General features: G+C 45.9%; 1 protein-coding gene across 4 annotated transcripts in view; it reads right to left on the bottom strand.

The window, feature by feature from the left end:
* MAST4 (microtubule associated serine/threonine kinase family member 4) overlaps positions 1-16,326 on the bottom strand; it is a 351,856-nt gene that overhangs the window by 239,514 nt on the left and 96,016 nt on the right. For 2 of the 4 annotated variants that reach the window (XM_042450933.1, XM_042450932.1), the window contains exon 4: positions 2,841-2,915. The exons of the other annotated variants lie outside the window; for them this stretch is intronic. In XM_042450933.1, coding sequence (XP_042306867.1) covers positions 2,841-2,915 — 75 coding nt within the window. The remainder of the gene's footprint in view (positions 1-2,840; positions 2,916-16,326) is intronic. 4 annotated transcript variants of the gene reach the window in all.

Below are 16,326 nucleotides of genomic sequence, written 5' to 3' on the forward strand. Positions count from 1 at the left end.
TGGAAGCCAAGATAACAATAATGAAGCTATCATACTTTGGACATATCATGAGAAGGCAAGACTCTCTAGAAAAGACAACAGAGCTAGGAAAGGTAGAAGGCAGTAGAAAGAGAGGAAGATCACATGCCATGATGGCTAGACTCAACCAAGGAGACCACAGGCTTGAATCTAAAGGAGCTGAGCAGAGCAGTGGAGGGTGGGGGGGCTTGGAGATGTCTCATCCACAGGGCTGCCATGAGTTGACTCGAGGGCAGTTAACAACAACAGCAGAACTCCTTTAATCCACAGTTATGTGGTTTCTATACCATATTCCAGTCAGCTACCTAACTGTTGTCAGCTATCTAGCTGCTAAGCTGTCTGAATTACAGTCGCTCCACCAAGTCCGCAGACTTGAAATGTGAGGACTTGGAAATCCGTGGAGGGGCGACCGCTATTAACCGGAATGCACACGCCCCATTCAAGCCTATGGGGCTTGAATATGCACAAGATTTTGAACTCGTGGGGGGTTCTGGAACAGATCTCCCACGAGTTCAAAGGGGCAACTGTATATTTAAGGACCACCTCACCTAAGCTGCATTTACAGTGGTGTAATCAGGAAGTTATTAATGCATGGATTACAGTGGCTAAGTTACCCATATCCATGAAAAGAAAGCCAGCTCTTCCCAAGTAATTAAAACTGCCAGTTTTCAGATGAATAGGTGTAGGTCCAAAATACACAAGTCAAATAAGGCAGCTTCCAGCCACTTTGGGGGTGTGGCATTTACATGACGCATGCCCCCAGCGTAGTTGGAAGCTGCTCCGAGGCCATAGCAAGCCGGGGAAAGCCAGACCAAAAAGGAGCAGATTTAATCTACTTCTGTCAGCGACCCATTTGTGACTGCAGCGGCAGCTCACTTTGGAAGCAGGCCATGCAGTCAGAGGCTGCTCCTTCCAGGCCATCTGCTTCAGCCCATATTCTTACAAACTGTTATCATATAACAAGAAGGGTAACTGAGTCCCATAACTAAAGTGTAAAAATATGGTGCTAGCTTTAGTGGATAGACCAACAACTGGTGCCCTTCACTTCCAATATCTAGAGTAGACATTAAGAAGTGTATACCTACTTGTTCCTTTTAATAAGAGGAGGATGTATGGGAACAGGACCAAACACTACCATTATTATGACTCTGAATATAGATAAAAAGTAGGCCCTACTCCTAGCAGGATCATTCCATATAGTGGCCAAAAATCAAGGTGATAAAAGTATGACTGCAATGAAGAGTGAATTTTGGCTATAACTCTCATAATTAACAAGATGCTGAATGCTTAAAGTGCATGGAAAACTAAGACAGAGTTGTAAGGATGGAATTTATAAGGTCTCAGAAAATTCCTTGTGCTAGGACCATTGCCAGTTCACTGCACTGAAGCTAGTAATAGGTCATAGAATCATAGAATCATAAAATCGCAGAGTTGAAAGAGACCGCACGGGCCATTCAGTCCAACCCCTGCCATGAAGGAAATCACAATCAAAGCATCCCCGACAGATGGCCATCCAGCCTCTGTTTGAAGACCTCTAAGGAAGGAGACTCCACCACACTCCGAGGGAGTGTGTTCCACTGTCGAACAGCCCTTACTGTCAGGAAGTTCCTCCTAATGTTGAGGTGGAATCTCTTTTCCTGTAGCTTGCATCCAATGCTCCGGGTCCTAGTCTCTGGAGCAGCAGAAAACAAGCTTGCTCCCTCATCAATATGACATCCCTTCAAATATTTAAAAAGGGCTATCATATCACCTCTTAACCTTCTCTTCTCTAGGCTAAACATCCCCAGCTCCCTAAGTCATTCCTCACAGGGCATGGTTTCCAGACCTTTCACCATTTTAGTCGCCCTCCTTTGGACACGCTCCAGTTTCTCAATGTCCTTTTTTAATTGTGGTGCCCAGAACTGGACACAGTATTCCAGGTGAGGCCTGACAAAAGCAGAATAGAGTGGCACTATTACTTCACTTGATCTAGACACTATACTTCTGTTGATGCAGCCTAAAATCGCATTGGCCTTGTTAGCTGCTGCATCGCACTGTTCACTCATGTTCAACTTGTGGTCTACTTGATAAATATTCTGGTTCAGCCAGATCAGACTGCTAACATCAACTCTGGAGGTGCACAGTGTGATTCAGCATTTGGTTGGCAACTGTAGGAGCAGATCAGCATTTGGTCTGAGCCGGCATGGCTCTTCTCATATGAAGAAAAGAGCAAAGAAAGACTACCAGGCATATCATGAATGCAAACAGCTGTGCATACTGAATTATATACTTAATACAGGTTTTCCTAAGAGAGACAGAGAGAGGAAAAACTGAATTTCTGCCCTTCTGCCTAAGAATCTTGTTGCAAATAAACGCATTACTGCATTCCTTGACTGTCATGAGTCCCTGGGTATGTACACAGAGGACTTCTGCCTCACTTAACTCTCCTCTTAGATTCCTTTGATTAATCAGTTTGGTTACATTAAGTTGAAACTATGAATATAGATATCATATTCCCTACCTGTTTACCAATCTTTTGTTTTTCTGGACATATGTAACTGTAATCTCAGTTATGTCTAGGATCATAAAGCCAAAGCTCAACAAGTACACTCAACGGAAATGAATGTCCAAGACATTTTGTTTAAGTATTTTGATCCACTTAGCCCATTATAGTAACAATAGCTGTAAAAATCAATCAATCCACTGTTAACACAAGCTATGGAATGAATCTTAAGAAACAATAGCGATGTATTAAACCAAAGGGAAGTACATTGTAGCTTTGATGAAAGCTATGAACTAATTCCCTTGTTTCATATATTTCAGTTTGCCTTACGTTCACTCACTTTTGTAGCCGTTGGTTCTGCTAGCCTCTGATGATGCCGAGTTGAGCTGAAATGGCTCTTCTGAGGTGTCCCTTCCTAACAGTGAATAAAACATAGCAAAGGGAGGGGGATACAAAAAGGGGAATGATGAAACATGAGGGGTGGGGAATGGAATGGGAAATGATTGGAAAAGGGAGAGGGACAGTATTTAACTAATGTATATTTCTGATTTGTTTCTAAGAATTCAATGACTCAGTCTAGAAATATTAATAATGAAGAAATGTATAAAGCAAGTAATGCCAGATAGCAAGTTTGACTGCACATGTACCAAGTGATTACTATCCAGCCAAAATTAAGTGATCTGCTTTTTTCTTTTCTTTTCTGATATTTATTTATTTATTGTTACATATAAGTAGCTGCTTCACTCACAGAAACCAGCAGACCTTCACATTGTTCAGCATTGGGTGGAAAGCACAATATAGCTTTTAAATATAATGTACCTGCCACTAATAGTAGTAATAACCATGTACAAATAACTTATCAGTTCTAATTTATTCTATTATTTAAAAAATATTATTTTTATTCCTTTAAAATTATTATCTATGCCCTTCAGAAACTTTACACTTTACCAAAAAGAAATCACATTTCAGTGGTGACAATCTTATAAACCCGAAATCTTCAAGCAAATTTTATTTAGCTATTTAACCTATATCCTTAACAGAACTAATGCATTATCTCCTCCAGTTTGTGGCAGAGAGCAATTTAATAAAAACTAATATTAGATGCAAAGTTATTAATAAATTTCCACTGAGGTAGCAAATTACTACAAAATAACAAATTCCACAAAGTAACAAATTCGCTTAACCTTCTCTGTATACTGTTACCCATACACAGTGAAGAACATCTCACATCTTTCCTGGTGAAGAATCTCCAGGAAACATTATGTATGTTGACTCTGATCATACCATTGTAATTTAATGTAAATGCTTTAACAATTTTGTGAGCAGACAGAGGTGTCCAGCACTTGTGCAAGATGTTATTCTTAATTTTCAAAATCCTGCTTCTTCTATTCCTCTAAAACAGCAATTAGTTTTTCTGCTAGTAAAAAAAACATTTTTGTGCATTCCTGGAGCTGTTTCATTTGACTTGGTTTGGATTATTATTATTATTATTATTATTATTATTATTATTATTATTATTATTGAACGGAACTCTAGACTTCATATTCAGCTTCCTTGAGGAGTCTTGGGATAAAAAACACTTTTGTTTTTTCAGTGGATCTGAGGTTACACATGCCTGGAAGGGCACGGTGGCTGAAAGCTCTTATAAACTTTCAGTATTGTATCAATACAGGTCAGCATAATTACATGGGATTCCATGGTGCGCAAATGACTGCACAATGGGCTCCACAGCCTTGAAACACATGTTGCACAATGATCAATCAGCTCCCTACATACCAAGTCAAAAGTGCAAAGGAGGGATATTTCTGTTCTTGAGAAAGAATTGGCTGCAACCGTTACTGCATGGACACATACGTCTAATCAAGTGATAGCTCTTGTACAGATTATATATATATATATGTGCCAGTGTACTATCCCAGCAGGACTGCAGCCTGTGAAGCAGTTTATTATTTTATGGAACAGATAATAATAGCTCCTCTCTTCCATATTTCATTAGTTGATCTGTCCTTAGCTTCATAATTTCTAGAAGCTATTTCCATAGTGCAAAACTCTTGTCCATTCTACCTATGTGTGCCCTTTGTACCAGAAGAAGGCTGATATATAGTTCTACCTTAACTGTAGGGCTGAAATGCCACAAATTGCCTTGCACCATATTAGAGAGAGAGCATCTGGCATGCATATGTTAAGGTCCCTCTCTCATGGCACTTTTGACCCAGTCATCTTCTCCAGAACGTTTTTGAAAAGTTCATGATAAATTGCTGGCACCTGCCCTTTTTTTATGTTCAGAGGAAGAATGCAACGCTTTTCAAAGGCAGTAAAGGATCTGAGGGTTAGAAGTGCACAACAGGATGAAATCCTTGACATGCCCTAAGATCAGGAGATCGCTACTCTTCCCCCTTTAGTTTGTAATTGGGCTACTGTGAGTGATGACTGTTTTGAAACTATCTATATCCTCAACATTCCTTACATTAGGCAGCTTTATCACTGAATAAAAATAAAGTATAATCAAACATAGCCGGTCAAAAGCACCAAATATTTAAAGATTCTTTCAGAAATGAGCTTTCACAACTGTTTCCAACTGTGCACCCCAGCATCCCAGGGTACCCCAGCAAGCTCATAAGGGCCCTGCTGAGATATCTTATACTTTTTCCATCCCAGAGTGGTCAGGCTAGGAAGCTGGATTCATAATGGCAGCTTGGTTGCCACCAATGTGGCAGAAACAGTTCCCATGAGCTGGTGGTATTGGTAGACCTAAAGGAAAGCATGGCTGGGGCCTGCACTCACGGGGAATGAGAACAGTAGTTGCAAAAGTGGATAGCAGATAAACTGCAGCAATATTTTTTAAAAAAAATATCATAGCTTTTTATAGTTTTTTTGTTCATGTTTTTTTAAGAAAATTGGAAGGATGTAATCAGCCTATGGGAAGAGTAAACAGATCAGCCCATGAAGGAGGAATTTTAATGAAACTGCAAAACAAATAACTGAATAATCAACCAAGCTTAATACTAAATACAATAAAGGAAGGGCAGATTAACGTTAAAGGCAATAGATCTCTCTTTTTAAATTTGCAGGGTTTGTGAGGATTGATAGTACAGTTAATTTAAGCATAAAAGCTCTACCCAGGTTGAGTGAGATAGAAAGTTTTAAGTATGAATGGGGGAAGAGTGATTGGAACATGGGATAGTATGAAAGTTGTGAGAATTGTTTGAAGAAAGGAATAGGTAAAACAATAAACAATGTGATGTGAGTATATAATTAGATTTAATGTAAGCAATTTTGGAATGTGTTATTTTTTTATACCTGAAATAAAATAAAATGTAAAGTTGAAAAAAAATTCAAGAGACTGGAGAAAGAGAACCCTCATCTTCAGTAAAGTGGGTTTAGGAGTTGTGATCATAAATCTTAATTTTCTAGTCTTCATTTTCCTCTTTCTTCTCTTGCAAATAACAATTGGTGTTATTGTTAACCCTAATCCATGTGAAACCGAAATTATTGGAATGGAAATCCACCCACCCTTTTCTATCCTCTCCTTCTCCTCCCCCTCCACACTAGTTCATTCATGTGCTCTGAGGTCACACCTGGTAACAAGTGTTCAGAAACTTCACTGGTACACTGATGACCGCCTGGGGCAGATTACAAGGAGTACATGACTTTCTTGTTACAGCAATTTAACTGGCATCGGTCTGTTTCCAGGCACAATTCAAAGTGTTGGTTGTGACCCTTAAAACCTTATCTTTCGTGGGATACAGACGGGCAAAAAGGGGTGTGTTCATGACGTCATGAAGGTATAGCCTTCAGACGGCCCTTACCTGAATGCCGCCATGAACACGCCGCCCGCACGCCCCAATCAGGAAGAAGCGGCATTAAAAAGGTGCTGCTTTTCCCCGCTTCTTTTCTATATAGTGCGCAGCTGCGCATCTCCGTCTGTAAGCTGCTGCACCGGTACGCCAGAATTGCTACGCCGCTAATTTAAGTTGCCCATTTAAAAGCTCTGTGTCTGCTGCGTCGCATAATGAGTCAGGGTCCTGGAACATGCGCAGTTTGCAGTCAGGCTTTAATTGCAGCGTCAGCTGGCATGCAGGTGTGGAAGCTGCAGCACAGCTGCAGCGCATTTTAAGACTCGTAACCCTAACCCTAACCCTAACCCTAGAGCTGCATGTACGCATGCGCTGCTTGAATTGTGGAAAGTTTGGAATTTAAAGTGAACCCCTACACACATCCCTGCGCCATTTTCACCTAACAATAAAAAATGCTAAAATTCTAAATATTTACATATGTACAAAGGAGGTGATGGGGGATGGCAGGGGGACAGCGGTGGCAGCGGCGACAGCTGTGGCTGTGCACTGCAGATTCAGCAAGAGCGTGGGGACCAAAGGAGAGGAGGCATCCATGATGCTGGTGACACTAGCAACGTGCAAGTGGACAAGGATGCCAACACCAGCTGATCACCAGCTGGCAGGAGACCACCATTGTTCTTGGGCAGGGCGGGGGGAAAAGTTTAAAGGGGCTTGGGTGCTTTAAATGTGCACATATGCTTTCTGCCGCCGGTGCTGAGCACCGCAGCTGCGCAGCTGCGCATCTGCCAGCCGGCAAAAGAAAAAAAAGCCCCATTTTTGGCCGCCCGTGAGGAAGCTGCCTCTCTCTTTGCAGCGTCCTGCGAGGCGGCAGTATGGAAACTGCGGGTCAGAAACGGCCCCAGGTGAGGCGTCTTCACTGCCCCCCATGTGGAAGCCCCATACACCTGAGCCACGCCCCCAGGGCGGGCAGTCTGGAGGCTCCGTATTCAGCAGAATACACCTCCAAGACGTCTTCCCCTGCCCGTCTGTATCCCGCCTTTAATTCAGTTACGGTACTTAATTTTATGCCAGTGTGGGACTGACAGATTCCATGATCTGTTGTAAAGTATGAATAGAGTTTTCAGGTTGTTGTATAGCTTGTAGCACCTGTTTATGAAATTATGCCCACTGTTTGATTGTTGATTAGGATCCTTTTGGTAACTGGAGAACATCTGATGGTGACTTTGCAGTTACATTCTGACAACCAACATCAGAGGACACAAGGGACACTCTTCACTTATTTCTCTACTTCAGTATATGGCCTAACTCCATTATACTAAAGTATAAGTTCCTTTGCAGAACCTTATTACAAGGAAGGAATAAATTATTTTCCAAACTATTTAATAATTCTCACAGCAATTGTGTCTGGGCGCCATCAGGGGTATAATAAGATTGTCAACAACTACTTCTTTCACAAAAATAAAGTGCCCTCTTGTGTCTTTTAGCATTGTTTTTCCACTGTGAAAGAGAAGATATTTTTTGGGGGGGGGGGGGATGACAGCAATGCAAGACACACACACTGCTGAAGTATTGCTGCCCAGGCTTGGGTGAGACACACCTTTTGCAATGCAGCCAACCGAATGGATCTCATGAAAGAATGAATCCATTGCCAAAGACTGTACTGTTCTTATAATTCTACACCACTCTTTTTATAGAGCTCAACCTTTTAATATTCAGTGATAATACCTCCAAACTATCCAAGGTTTATAAGTGTTTCCAGCTCAAAAAGCTCTATCCCTATACAGTATACAAGTGCAGTATCATTACAGTACACAAAAAGATTAAAGAAACCTGGTATTTGCTAGATAAATAAGGTACCATCAGAGATTTCAGCATATAAAAGCATTCAGCAAACAGAGAGTCACTAAAAACCAGGAAACCAGAATAACCTAAATACAATGGGCATACCAACAAAGGGCTGGGAAGGCTTCCTTTCCACATTCAAGCACAAATAATCATTTCCCTTTCGGAGGAAGACTGGGACACTCTTACAATTAGGTTGTCCAATCTTTCTACTCTTCTAAAAAATCAAGGGTTTTGTTGTTGTTGTTGTTAATATATTACCTAACAATGTTTTGTAGCTGTCAAAATGGTAACAGATGACTGGAGAGATGGTAAGATAGCAATCGTCTCTCTTACATTCCTGCTCCCTTCTTGTGCTCTGTGTCAATGACTGCAGTGTCACTGCTTGGTAGTGTCTGTGTTCCAGTTTAGGTGGACATTTGGCAGACTGAGCATCCTCTGGATCAGTTGTGGGTTATTCTCATTCTCTGGACACTCAGATGTGTAGATCTATCCAGTCTTTTATGATGTTGCTAAAGTGACAATAATCTTTCCTACACTGTATATCATGACTTTACATGGGAAATCCCATCTATATTTAACGTTTTTGTCAGAGCACAGTGAACAGTATAAATATGTTTCATGCAGTATGAGCATTTTTCATTTGCAAAGGAATGACAGATTCCTCCACAGACAACTTGTGGAACTTAAGGCTCTGCAATCAATTGAATTTCAATTGTTTAAAGCCTTTGTGATTTGAATATTGGGAGGGTATCTTGCATGCAGGACTAGCACATTTTGACCAAGATCAGGCCAATCTGTGGCCCCAGAACACGACGGTCATCCTATGTCCTTGTCTGAAAGTGGCAGATTTCATTTGAAGACGCTCCAGAGAACAGAACCCAGAGCAATGGATTCAAACTACAGGAAAACAGATTCCACCTAAATCTCAGCAGGAATTTCCTGATGGTCAGAGCTGTTCGACAGTGGAACACACTCTCTTGGAAAGTGGTGGAGTCTCCTTCTTTGGAGGGTTTTAAACAGAGGCTGGATGGCCATCCATCAGGGTTCCTTTAATTCTGTGCTCCTGTATGGCAGGGGTTTGGACTGGATGGCCCTTTTGGTCTCCTCCAACTCTAGGATTTATCCATAGAATAAGCAGTGTAATCTTATCACTATGTTCTTCCAGGATACCCTTGAAATGGTTGTTTCAGCCTATGATTCTTGTTTTCTAAATCATCAACTATCTTTTAAATTAAATGTAAGTTCTTGAAGAGTCTTCATATTCTTTTCATTTGTTCTTCCCAACTTCAGTGCTTCATTTGCATTACTTTTATGGTAGTTAATTCTGTAGTTCATGTAGCTAGTTTCATATTAATCAGAGCTAACACTGCAAATTAGTTGTCCTGTAATCAGCCTGAAAAAATCAGAAATCAAAAAATACTTCTGATCCCAAGTATTTTGGATAAGGGAGAGACTTAACCTGATCTGTATTATACTAAAGTGTAACTGGTGATGTAGGTATTGCAGCTTATTGCCTTCATTACATTAAATCTATATTTCAAAATTCCAAAGACTTCCTCAAATTTGTGTTTTGAACTAAATTAACTCACCACCTATTACATTGTCAATATGGATCAAAGGCAATAAAATCGATCAAGTAAAAAATGAGCATCAAATGGAATGGCACCTGGACTGGAAAAGAGAGGTCACTGGAGATTGCTGGCGGTGTGTTTGTGTGATGGTGCACATTCATGGTGAGCAGGTGGCAAAAAATATATAATTGCATGGCGCATGTGGACAGCCATTGGGTGTTTGAGCCGCCTTCAGTGCAGATGGTGCAGACAATGGAGTTTTGAGCCGCTTTCAGATAACACAGGATGGAGTCGCTTTTTCCTGCCCACTGGCTCCCAGCCCAATAATTGACTTGGAGTGTATCCACAATGCAGAATTAAAGCAGTTTGACACTACTTTAACTGCCTAGACTATCCTACAGAATCCTGGGACTTGTAGTTTGGTGAAATATTCATCTTGTTCTGTCAAAGATCTCTGGTGTCTAACAAACTACAAATCCCAGAATTCTATAGGACAAAATTCTGGAAATTAAAGTGATGTCAAAGTGCTTTAAATGTGCCATGTGAGTATACCCAAGGTAACATCACTTCTATGGAAGTAATCATCTTCAAGTGAAAAGTCCCCCTGCCTACTTGCTTTTCCACATGTGGTCTTATCTGATAGCAATGACTAACACAGGCGGGGTACAGACCGCCGCTTTGCGGCGGTCTGCCGCCGCCGCCGGCTAGTCCGTGGGGGAGCTGGAGCCTCCACACGGCGCGGCTCCCCTGTGGACTGAAAAAGAAGCTCCAAAATGGAGCTTCTTTTTCCGTCGCGTTTGCGACGTAGCGAGGCACCAGGGGCGCACTCGATACGTCACAAGGGACGCGACGCGTACAGACGCTCAGCGTCCGATACGCAAAGATGGCGCCGGCCATGTAGAAGGGCCGGCGCCATCTTGTACGGACGGAGTCCGTACTAGGCCCAGGGGCGTCAATAAGAGACGCCCCTTTTTTAAAATGGGACGTCCTCCAGACGTCCCAAATGGCAGTACAGAAAGCCCCACAGCTAACAATTAGCTATGATGGCTTTGGTTGATAGGAGCTGCAATCCAACAATACCTGAAAGGCCACACATTCTCTGGTGTAGTCTAAACAACTGAATTCGCATCAGTGTTACTAAAATGTGTATGTATAAACTGAAGCAAGCAAACAAAATTATTATTTTGCCTGAAATCTGCTCAGTATGTCAAATATACAGAAAATACTGTATCATAATGTAGCATAAAACATACTTTCTTCACTATCTCTACATAATTTATAGAATGCATTTTCCATGCTGTCATTCCTTTATGATTTAACCAATCTGTTTAGATATGTAACAGCTCAAAAGAAATTACCTATCAATAAACTGCATTTCCCAAAGGTCATTTTATTAGTGAGACAGATAATTGGGATTGCTGCAATCCAACAAACTGGAGTGTTGGGCAATGAGAGGTGGCATGAACAGCACATATCTTAATTCTGGAATAGAAACATCCCTTAATTTATGAAAGAAATAGTATTTATTTGTTTAATAAGTTAAAGAACAATTGCAAATCCAATGGCCAAACACTGATTTCAAGTCATGTTCTGAAAAAAATATACAGTATATTAAAGAAAACTTCCAAAAGAGTGAGAAGGACAGGTTGCTTACCTGTAACGGTATTTCTTCGAGTGGTCATCTGCGAATACATACAAATGGGTTTCACTGCGCCTGCGCAGTGCTGCTCGGAACCTACTGGAATCACTGGGCAAAGTTTACTTTGCAACATATAGAAACTTTTTGGCGGTAACTCCGCCCACCCGTTATAAGGCCCCTGCCTTCCCGCTCTTTTCCCCAGTTCCGCAATTTTTCCGCCAAGCAGGCGATGGAAAGAGCCAATGAGAGCAGGACACTGAGGGGACGGACGGGTGGGATTTGTATGTATTCGCAGATGACCACTCGAAGAAATACCGTTACAGGTAAGCAACCTGTCCTTCTTCTTTGTGGTCTCTGCGAATCATACAAATGGGTTTAGACTGACAAGCTAAGGTATGCGGCGGAGGGAGTGTCCTGAAACCAAAGCTATGGTGAACCAAAGGTATATTTATTATAGCAATAAACACCTTGAACCATAAAAAGAGTCAGTCTTTGTTGTTCATGAAAAGGCAAACATAGCAATAACCTTGCTAAACCTGAGAAGGGAACAGAGGTCATGCAAGACTGGTCCCGTAGAACTGTGCAAATCAACATTCAACCGAATGTAAACAGTATATATATGTACATAAGTACTGAAACACAAACCATCAGTAGTGCAATCAATGCAACCCTGAAACCAACACAGCCCTCCCGAAAGCTGCGTCTCGGATGGCCCTGGTGTCCAACCTATAATGTTTGATAAAAGTCAGAGGTTGGGACCAGATAGCAGCCTTGCAGACATCCTCCAAGGGAATCCCCGACAGGAATGCAGAGGATGCTGCCATTGCCCTTGTGAAATGAGACCGAACCCTGCCCGGGAGAGGTTTGCCCAACAGTTCATAGCAGAGGTGGATGGTACCAGCCACCCATTTGGAAAGCCTCTGCGCAGACACAGGCAACCCTTTCTTCGGTTCCGAGTAGCATTGGAAAAGTCTCTCGGACCAGCTGGAGGCAGCAGTTCTGTCCAAATAAAACGCCAGTGCTCTCCTGACATCAAGAGAGTGCAGGCGTCGCTCCGCATCCGAAGTCGGGCTGGATGCGAGAGTGGGCAACACAATGTCTTGGCACATGTGGAAAGCAGACACTACCTTCGGTAAAAAAGTAATGTCTGTCCGGAGGACCACCTTGTCCTTGTGGAACCTCAAGAATGACTGGTCCCTCCGTAAGGCACAGAGTTCGCCCGCACGGCAGGCAGAGGTGATGGCCACAAGAAAAGCGGTTTTCCAAGTCAATAGTCTCAAGTCCGCTGTGGCCATCGGCTCAAAGGGCTGGGATTGGAGGGCGGACAGTACCGTTTCCAAACTCCAAGCCGGTGTAGGTACCGACATAGGAGGATAAAGGTTGGCACATCCCTTAAGGAACCCCTTCACCAAGGGGTCCTTGAAGAAAGAAACCCTCCCCCCCGAACTGGTATTTGGCACAAATGGCAGACAGGTAGCATTTGAGGGATGTAAGGGACAGCCCCTCATCCAAGAGTGCCATCAAAAACTCCAGCACCACTGGAGTGGACACCTGAGCAGGAGACAAGCCCTTTCGGTCAAGGAAGAGGCTAAACCTCCTCCATTTCAGGGCATAGGACCACTGGGTGGAAGGTTTCTTTGCAGCCAGGATCACCGTCCTTACTGCCTCCGGCAGGGCAGTCAGGGCTATATCCTCCAGGCTACCAGCAGCAGGCTCTCGATGTCCGGGTGGAGAATCCGTCCGTCCTGGATCGACAGCAGGTCCGGGCGAGGGTCGAGGCGGAGGAAGCATCTCCTGGAGAGGTGAAGAAGGCATGCAAGCCAGGGCTGTCTCGGCCACCATGGGGTGATCAGGATCGCATGCGAGTGGTCCACCGTCATTTTGGACACCACCCTGATGATGAGAGGGAATGGGGGGAAGGCGTAGAGGAGCTCCCCCGTCCAGAGGAAGGCGAACGCATCTCCGAGGGATCCGTCCATTCGCTTCCTGGAGCAGAACTGGGGAAATGGCTGTTCCACCTGGTCGCGAAGAGGTCGATCCAGGGGGTTCCCCACCGATCAAAGAGGTCGCTGACCGTCTCGGGGTGGAGTCTCCATTCGTGGCACACCGAAGGAGATCTGCTGAGGCGATCCGCCAACTCGTTGTCCTCTCCGGGGAGATGAATCGCCTGGAGGAGGACCCGTCTCTGGATGCACCAGTCCCAGATGTGAAGAGTCAGGTCGAGCAGGGTCCTGGATCTGGTGCCTCCCTGTTTGTTGATGTAATACATCACGGTGGTGTTGTCCATTCTGAGGAGGACCACATTGCCTGCGACAGCGGATTCGAATGCCCTCAGTGCCTTTTCCACTGCCAGCATCTCCAGAGCGTTGATGTGGAGAAGCTTGTCCTGGGCAGACCACCTGTCCTTGACGACCAGGTCGAGCAGGTGGGCGCCCCATCCCTCCAGGGAAGCATCTGTTGTCAGAGTCAGTTGGGGCTGAGGCTGATGGAAGGGCATCCCGGTGCAAACGTTGCGGCAGTCCAACCACCATCTCAGGGAAGCAGCTACAGGTCTCGGTATCGTGAGCCACTTGGATGGAGGGTCCTCCATCGGAGAGAAGACCGAGAGGAACCAGGACTGCAGAGGTCGAAGGCGAAGTCTTGACCATGGCGTGACCAACGTCGTCGATGCCATGTGGCCCAAGGCGACTTGAACATCTCTGGCCCTCACCCTTCTGTGGGAGATGCAGGGCCTGAATGATGCCGTCAAGGCCTGGAAACGGTCTGGAGGGAGAAAGGCGGAGCATCTTTCGGAGTCGAGGATGGCCCCGATAAACTTGACCTGCCTGGTCGGTGTGAAATGGGACTTTTCCCAGTTGATAACCAGTCCGAGAGAGTCCAAGAGGTGCAAGGCGAATGAGACTGCCTCCTGCAGTTCTCGCTGGGATTCGGCGGCCAACAGCCAATCGTCCAGGTACGGGAAGACCATGAAGCCCCTTCGATGAAGGTATGCCACTACCGGTGCCATGCACTTTGTGAAAACTCGCGGTGCCGTGGCCAAGCCGAAAGGAAGCACGTTGTAGTGGTATGAGGTGGGGCCGACGGCGAAGGCAAGGAATCTCCGGTGGGACTCCCGGATCCCGATGTGGAAGTAGGCGTCCTTCAGGTCGACGGTCGCGAACCACAGGCCCTGGTGAAGCAGAGGCAGGATGGAAGCCAAGGTTACCATTCGAAAGCGGCGGTATTCAAGGAAAAATTCAATTGTCTGAAGTCCAGGATGGGCCTGATGCCCCCATCCGACTTCGGTACCGTGAAGTACCTGGAGAAAAAGGCCCTAGAACATTGGTCGGGCGGTAAAGGGGAAATTGCCCCCTTTTCAAGCAAAGTGCGCACTTCGTCGAGAAGGGTGTCCGAGGGGAGGGTGGACATGAAGGCTCCGGTTGGAGGGAGCTCTTGGAACTCGAGGGCATATCCCCTACGGACGATGTTGAGAACCCACGAGTCCGATGTTATTGAGGCCCAGGAGTTAACAAAGGGCCTCAGAATGTCCAAAAAGAAGAGGGGCGAAGGGGAGACGAAGCGCGTTGCGTCTCTTCAGGCTCTCTTCTTCCCCTGGTCGGTGTCCTGCCGGCGGGACTTACGATACCGAGGCGGGAAGTTGCGACGGCCAGAGGAGGAGGAAGACTGCGAGGGGTAGCGGCGTCTCTGGGCGCCCTGCTGCTGAGACTGGCAATCCTGGGAGAAGGTCCCCTGTGACTGACCTTGTGGTTGCCACGGGCGCTGCCGCTTCCGGAATGGCAAGATGGGTGCGGAGGACATCCCATGCTTCTTCGCCGCCGCCTTCATCCTGAACTTCCTGTTCAGGCGGTCGTCGGTTTCGGCGTGGAATAGCCCGGTCCTGTCAAGAGGCATGTCTTCGATGGCCGCCTTGACGCTGGGATTGAGGTCTGAGGCCCTCAGCCAGGCGTGTCGTCGGAGAGCCATCGATGCCGACATGACCCTCCCCGCACAGTCAGCCATGTTCCTGGAGGCGGTGATGAGCCAACTCCCGATAGAGTGGGCCTCGTCCCTGACCTCGACCAGCTGTCTCTGGATGTCGTCCGGGATGTCCGGTATGAGAGGGGAGATACGCTCCATCAGAGTCTGTATATAGGCCCCCATGCAGGCGTTATAATTGATGGCCTTCACTGCGAGGGCCGCTGCCGAGTAGGCCTTCTTGGCCAGGCCATCTACCTTTTTAGCCGCCCGGTCGACGGGGGAGGTCGCCTGCTTCGGGACAAAGCTGTGCTGGGCTCCCTCCACAATCGCCGAGTTCGGCTTGGGGTGGTCGGTCAACCAAGTGCAGCTTGCCGGGGCGACCCTGTAGAGGGACTCGACCTTGCGGGACGAGCCGGACAGGGAGGCCGGGGAGTCCCAGGATCTCCGGACTATAGTCTCCAAGGACGGGAGCAGGGGAATGCAGGGTGGTGTGGGCACCCGTCCATGCACTCGACGCTCCACCGGGTCGCGGGCATCGTCCTCCGGGAAGGAGAGCTCAATGTCAAGAGCTCTGGCCATCTTCACGACATGCTCACTGAATGAGCGCACGTCATCGGATGGGGATGACGGCTCCGGGTGGTGCATCCTCTGCGGGGAGGCAGATGCCGAAAGGTCGTCCTCGTCCGAAGGGACTTCGGATGGAGGCCGGGGCTCATCCTCGGAGTCCGTGTCTGAAGTGAGAGGTATGTCCGGGATCCTGACTTGGGATCTCGGACGAACCGGGATGGGGACTGTCGAGGTCTGAGAGCGCCGTCGGGGTGACGATGGAGGTTTTTCCAAGACCGAGACACTCGGGATCGACTGGGTAGAGGTGCCCTCCCGTGGATCCGCAGGGCGAGGGTTGAGCCTGGTGAACTCTTTGAAGGCCACATCCCTCGGAACAGACATAAAGTACTGGCCCGTCTCGGAATCGAAGAACAGGTCCGGGGCCTCCTGTCTATGAACCTCTTCGTCGTC

The sequence above is a fragment of the Sceloporus undulatus genome, chromosome 2 (genome assembly GCF_019175285.1).
Source record: "Sceloporus undulatus isolate JIND9_A2432 ecotype Alabama chromosome 2, SceUnd_v1.1, whole genome shotgun sequence".
NCBI classification, from domain to species: Eukaryota; Metazoa; Chordata; class Lepidosauria; order Squamata; family Phrynosomatidae; genus Sceloporus; species Sceloporus undulatus.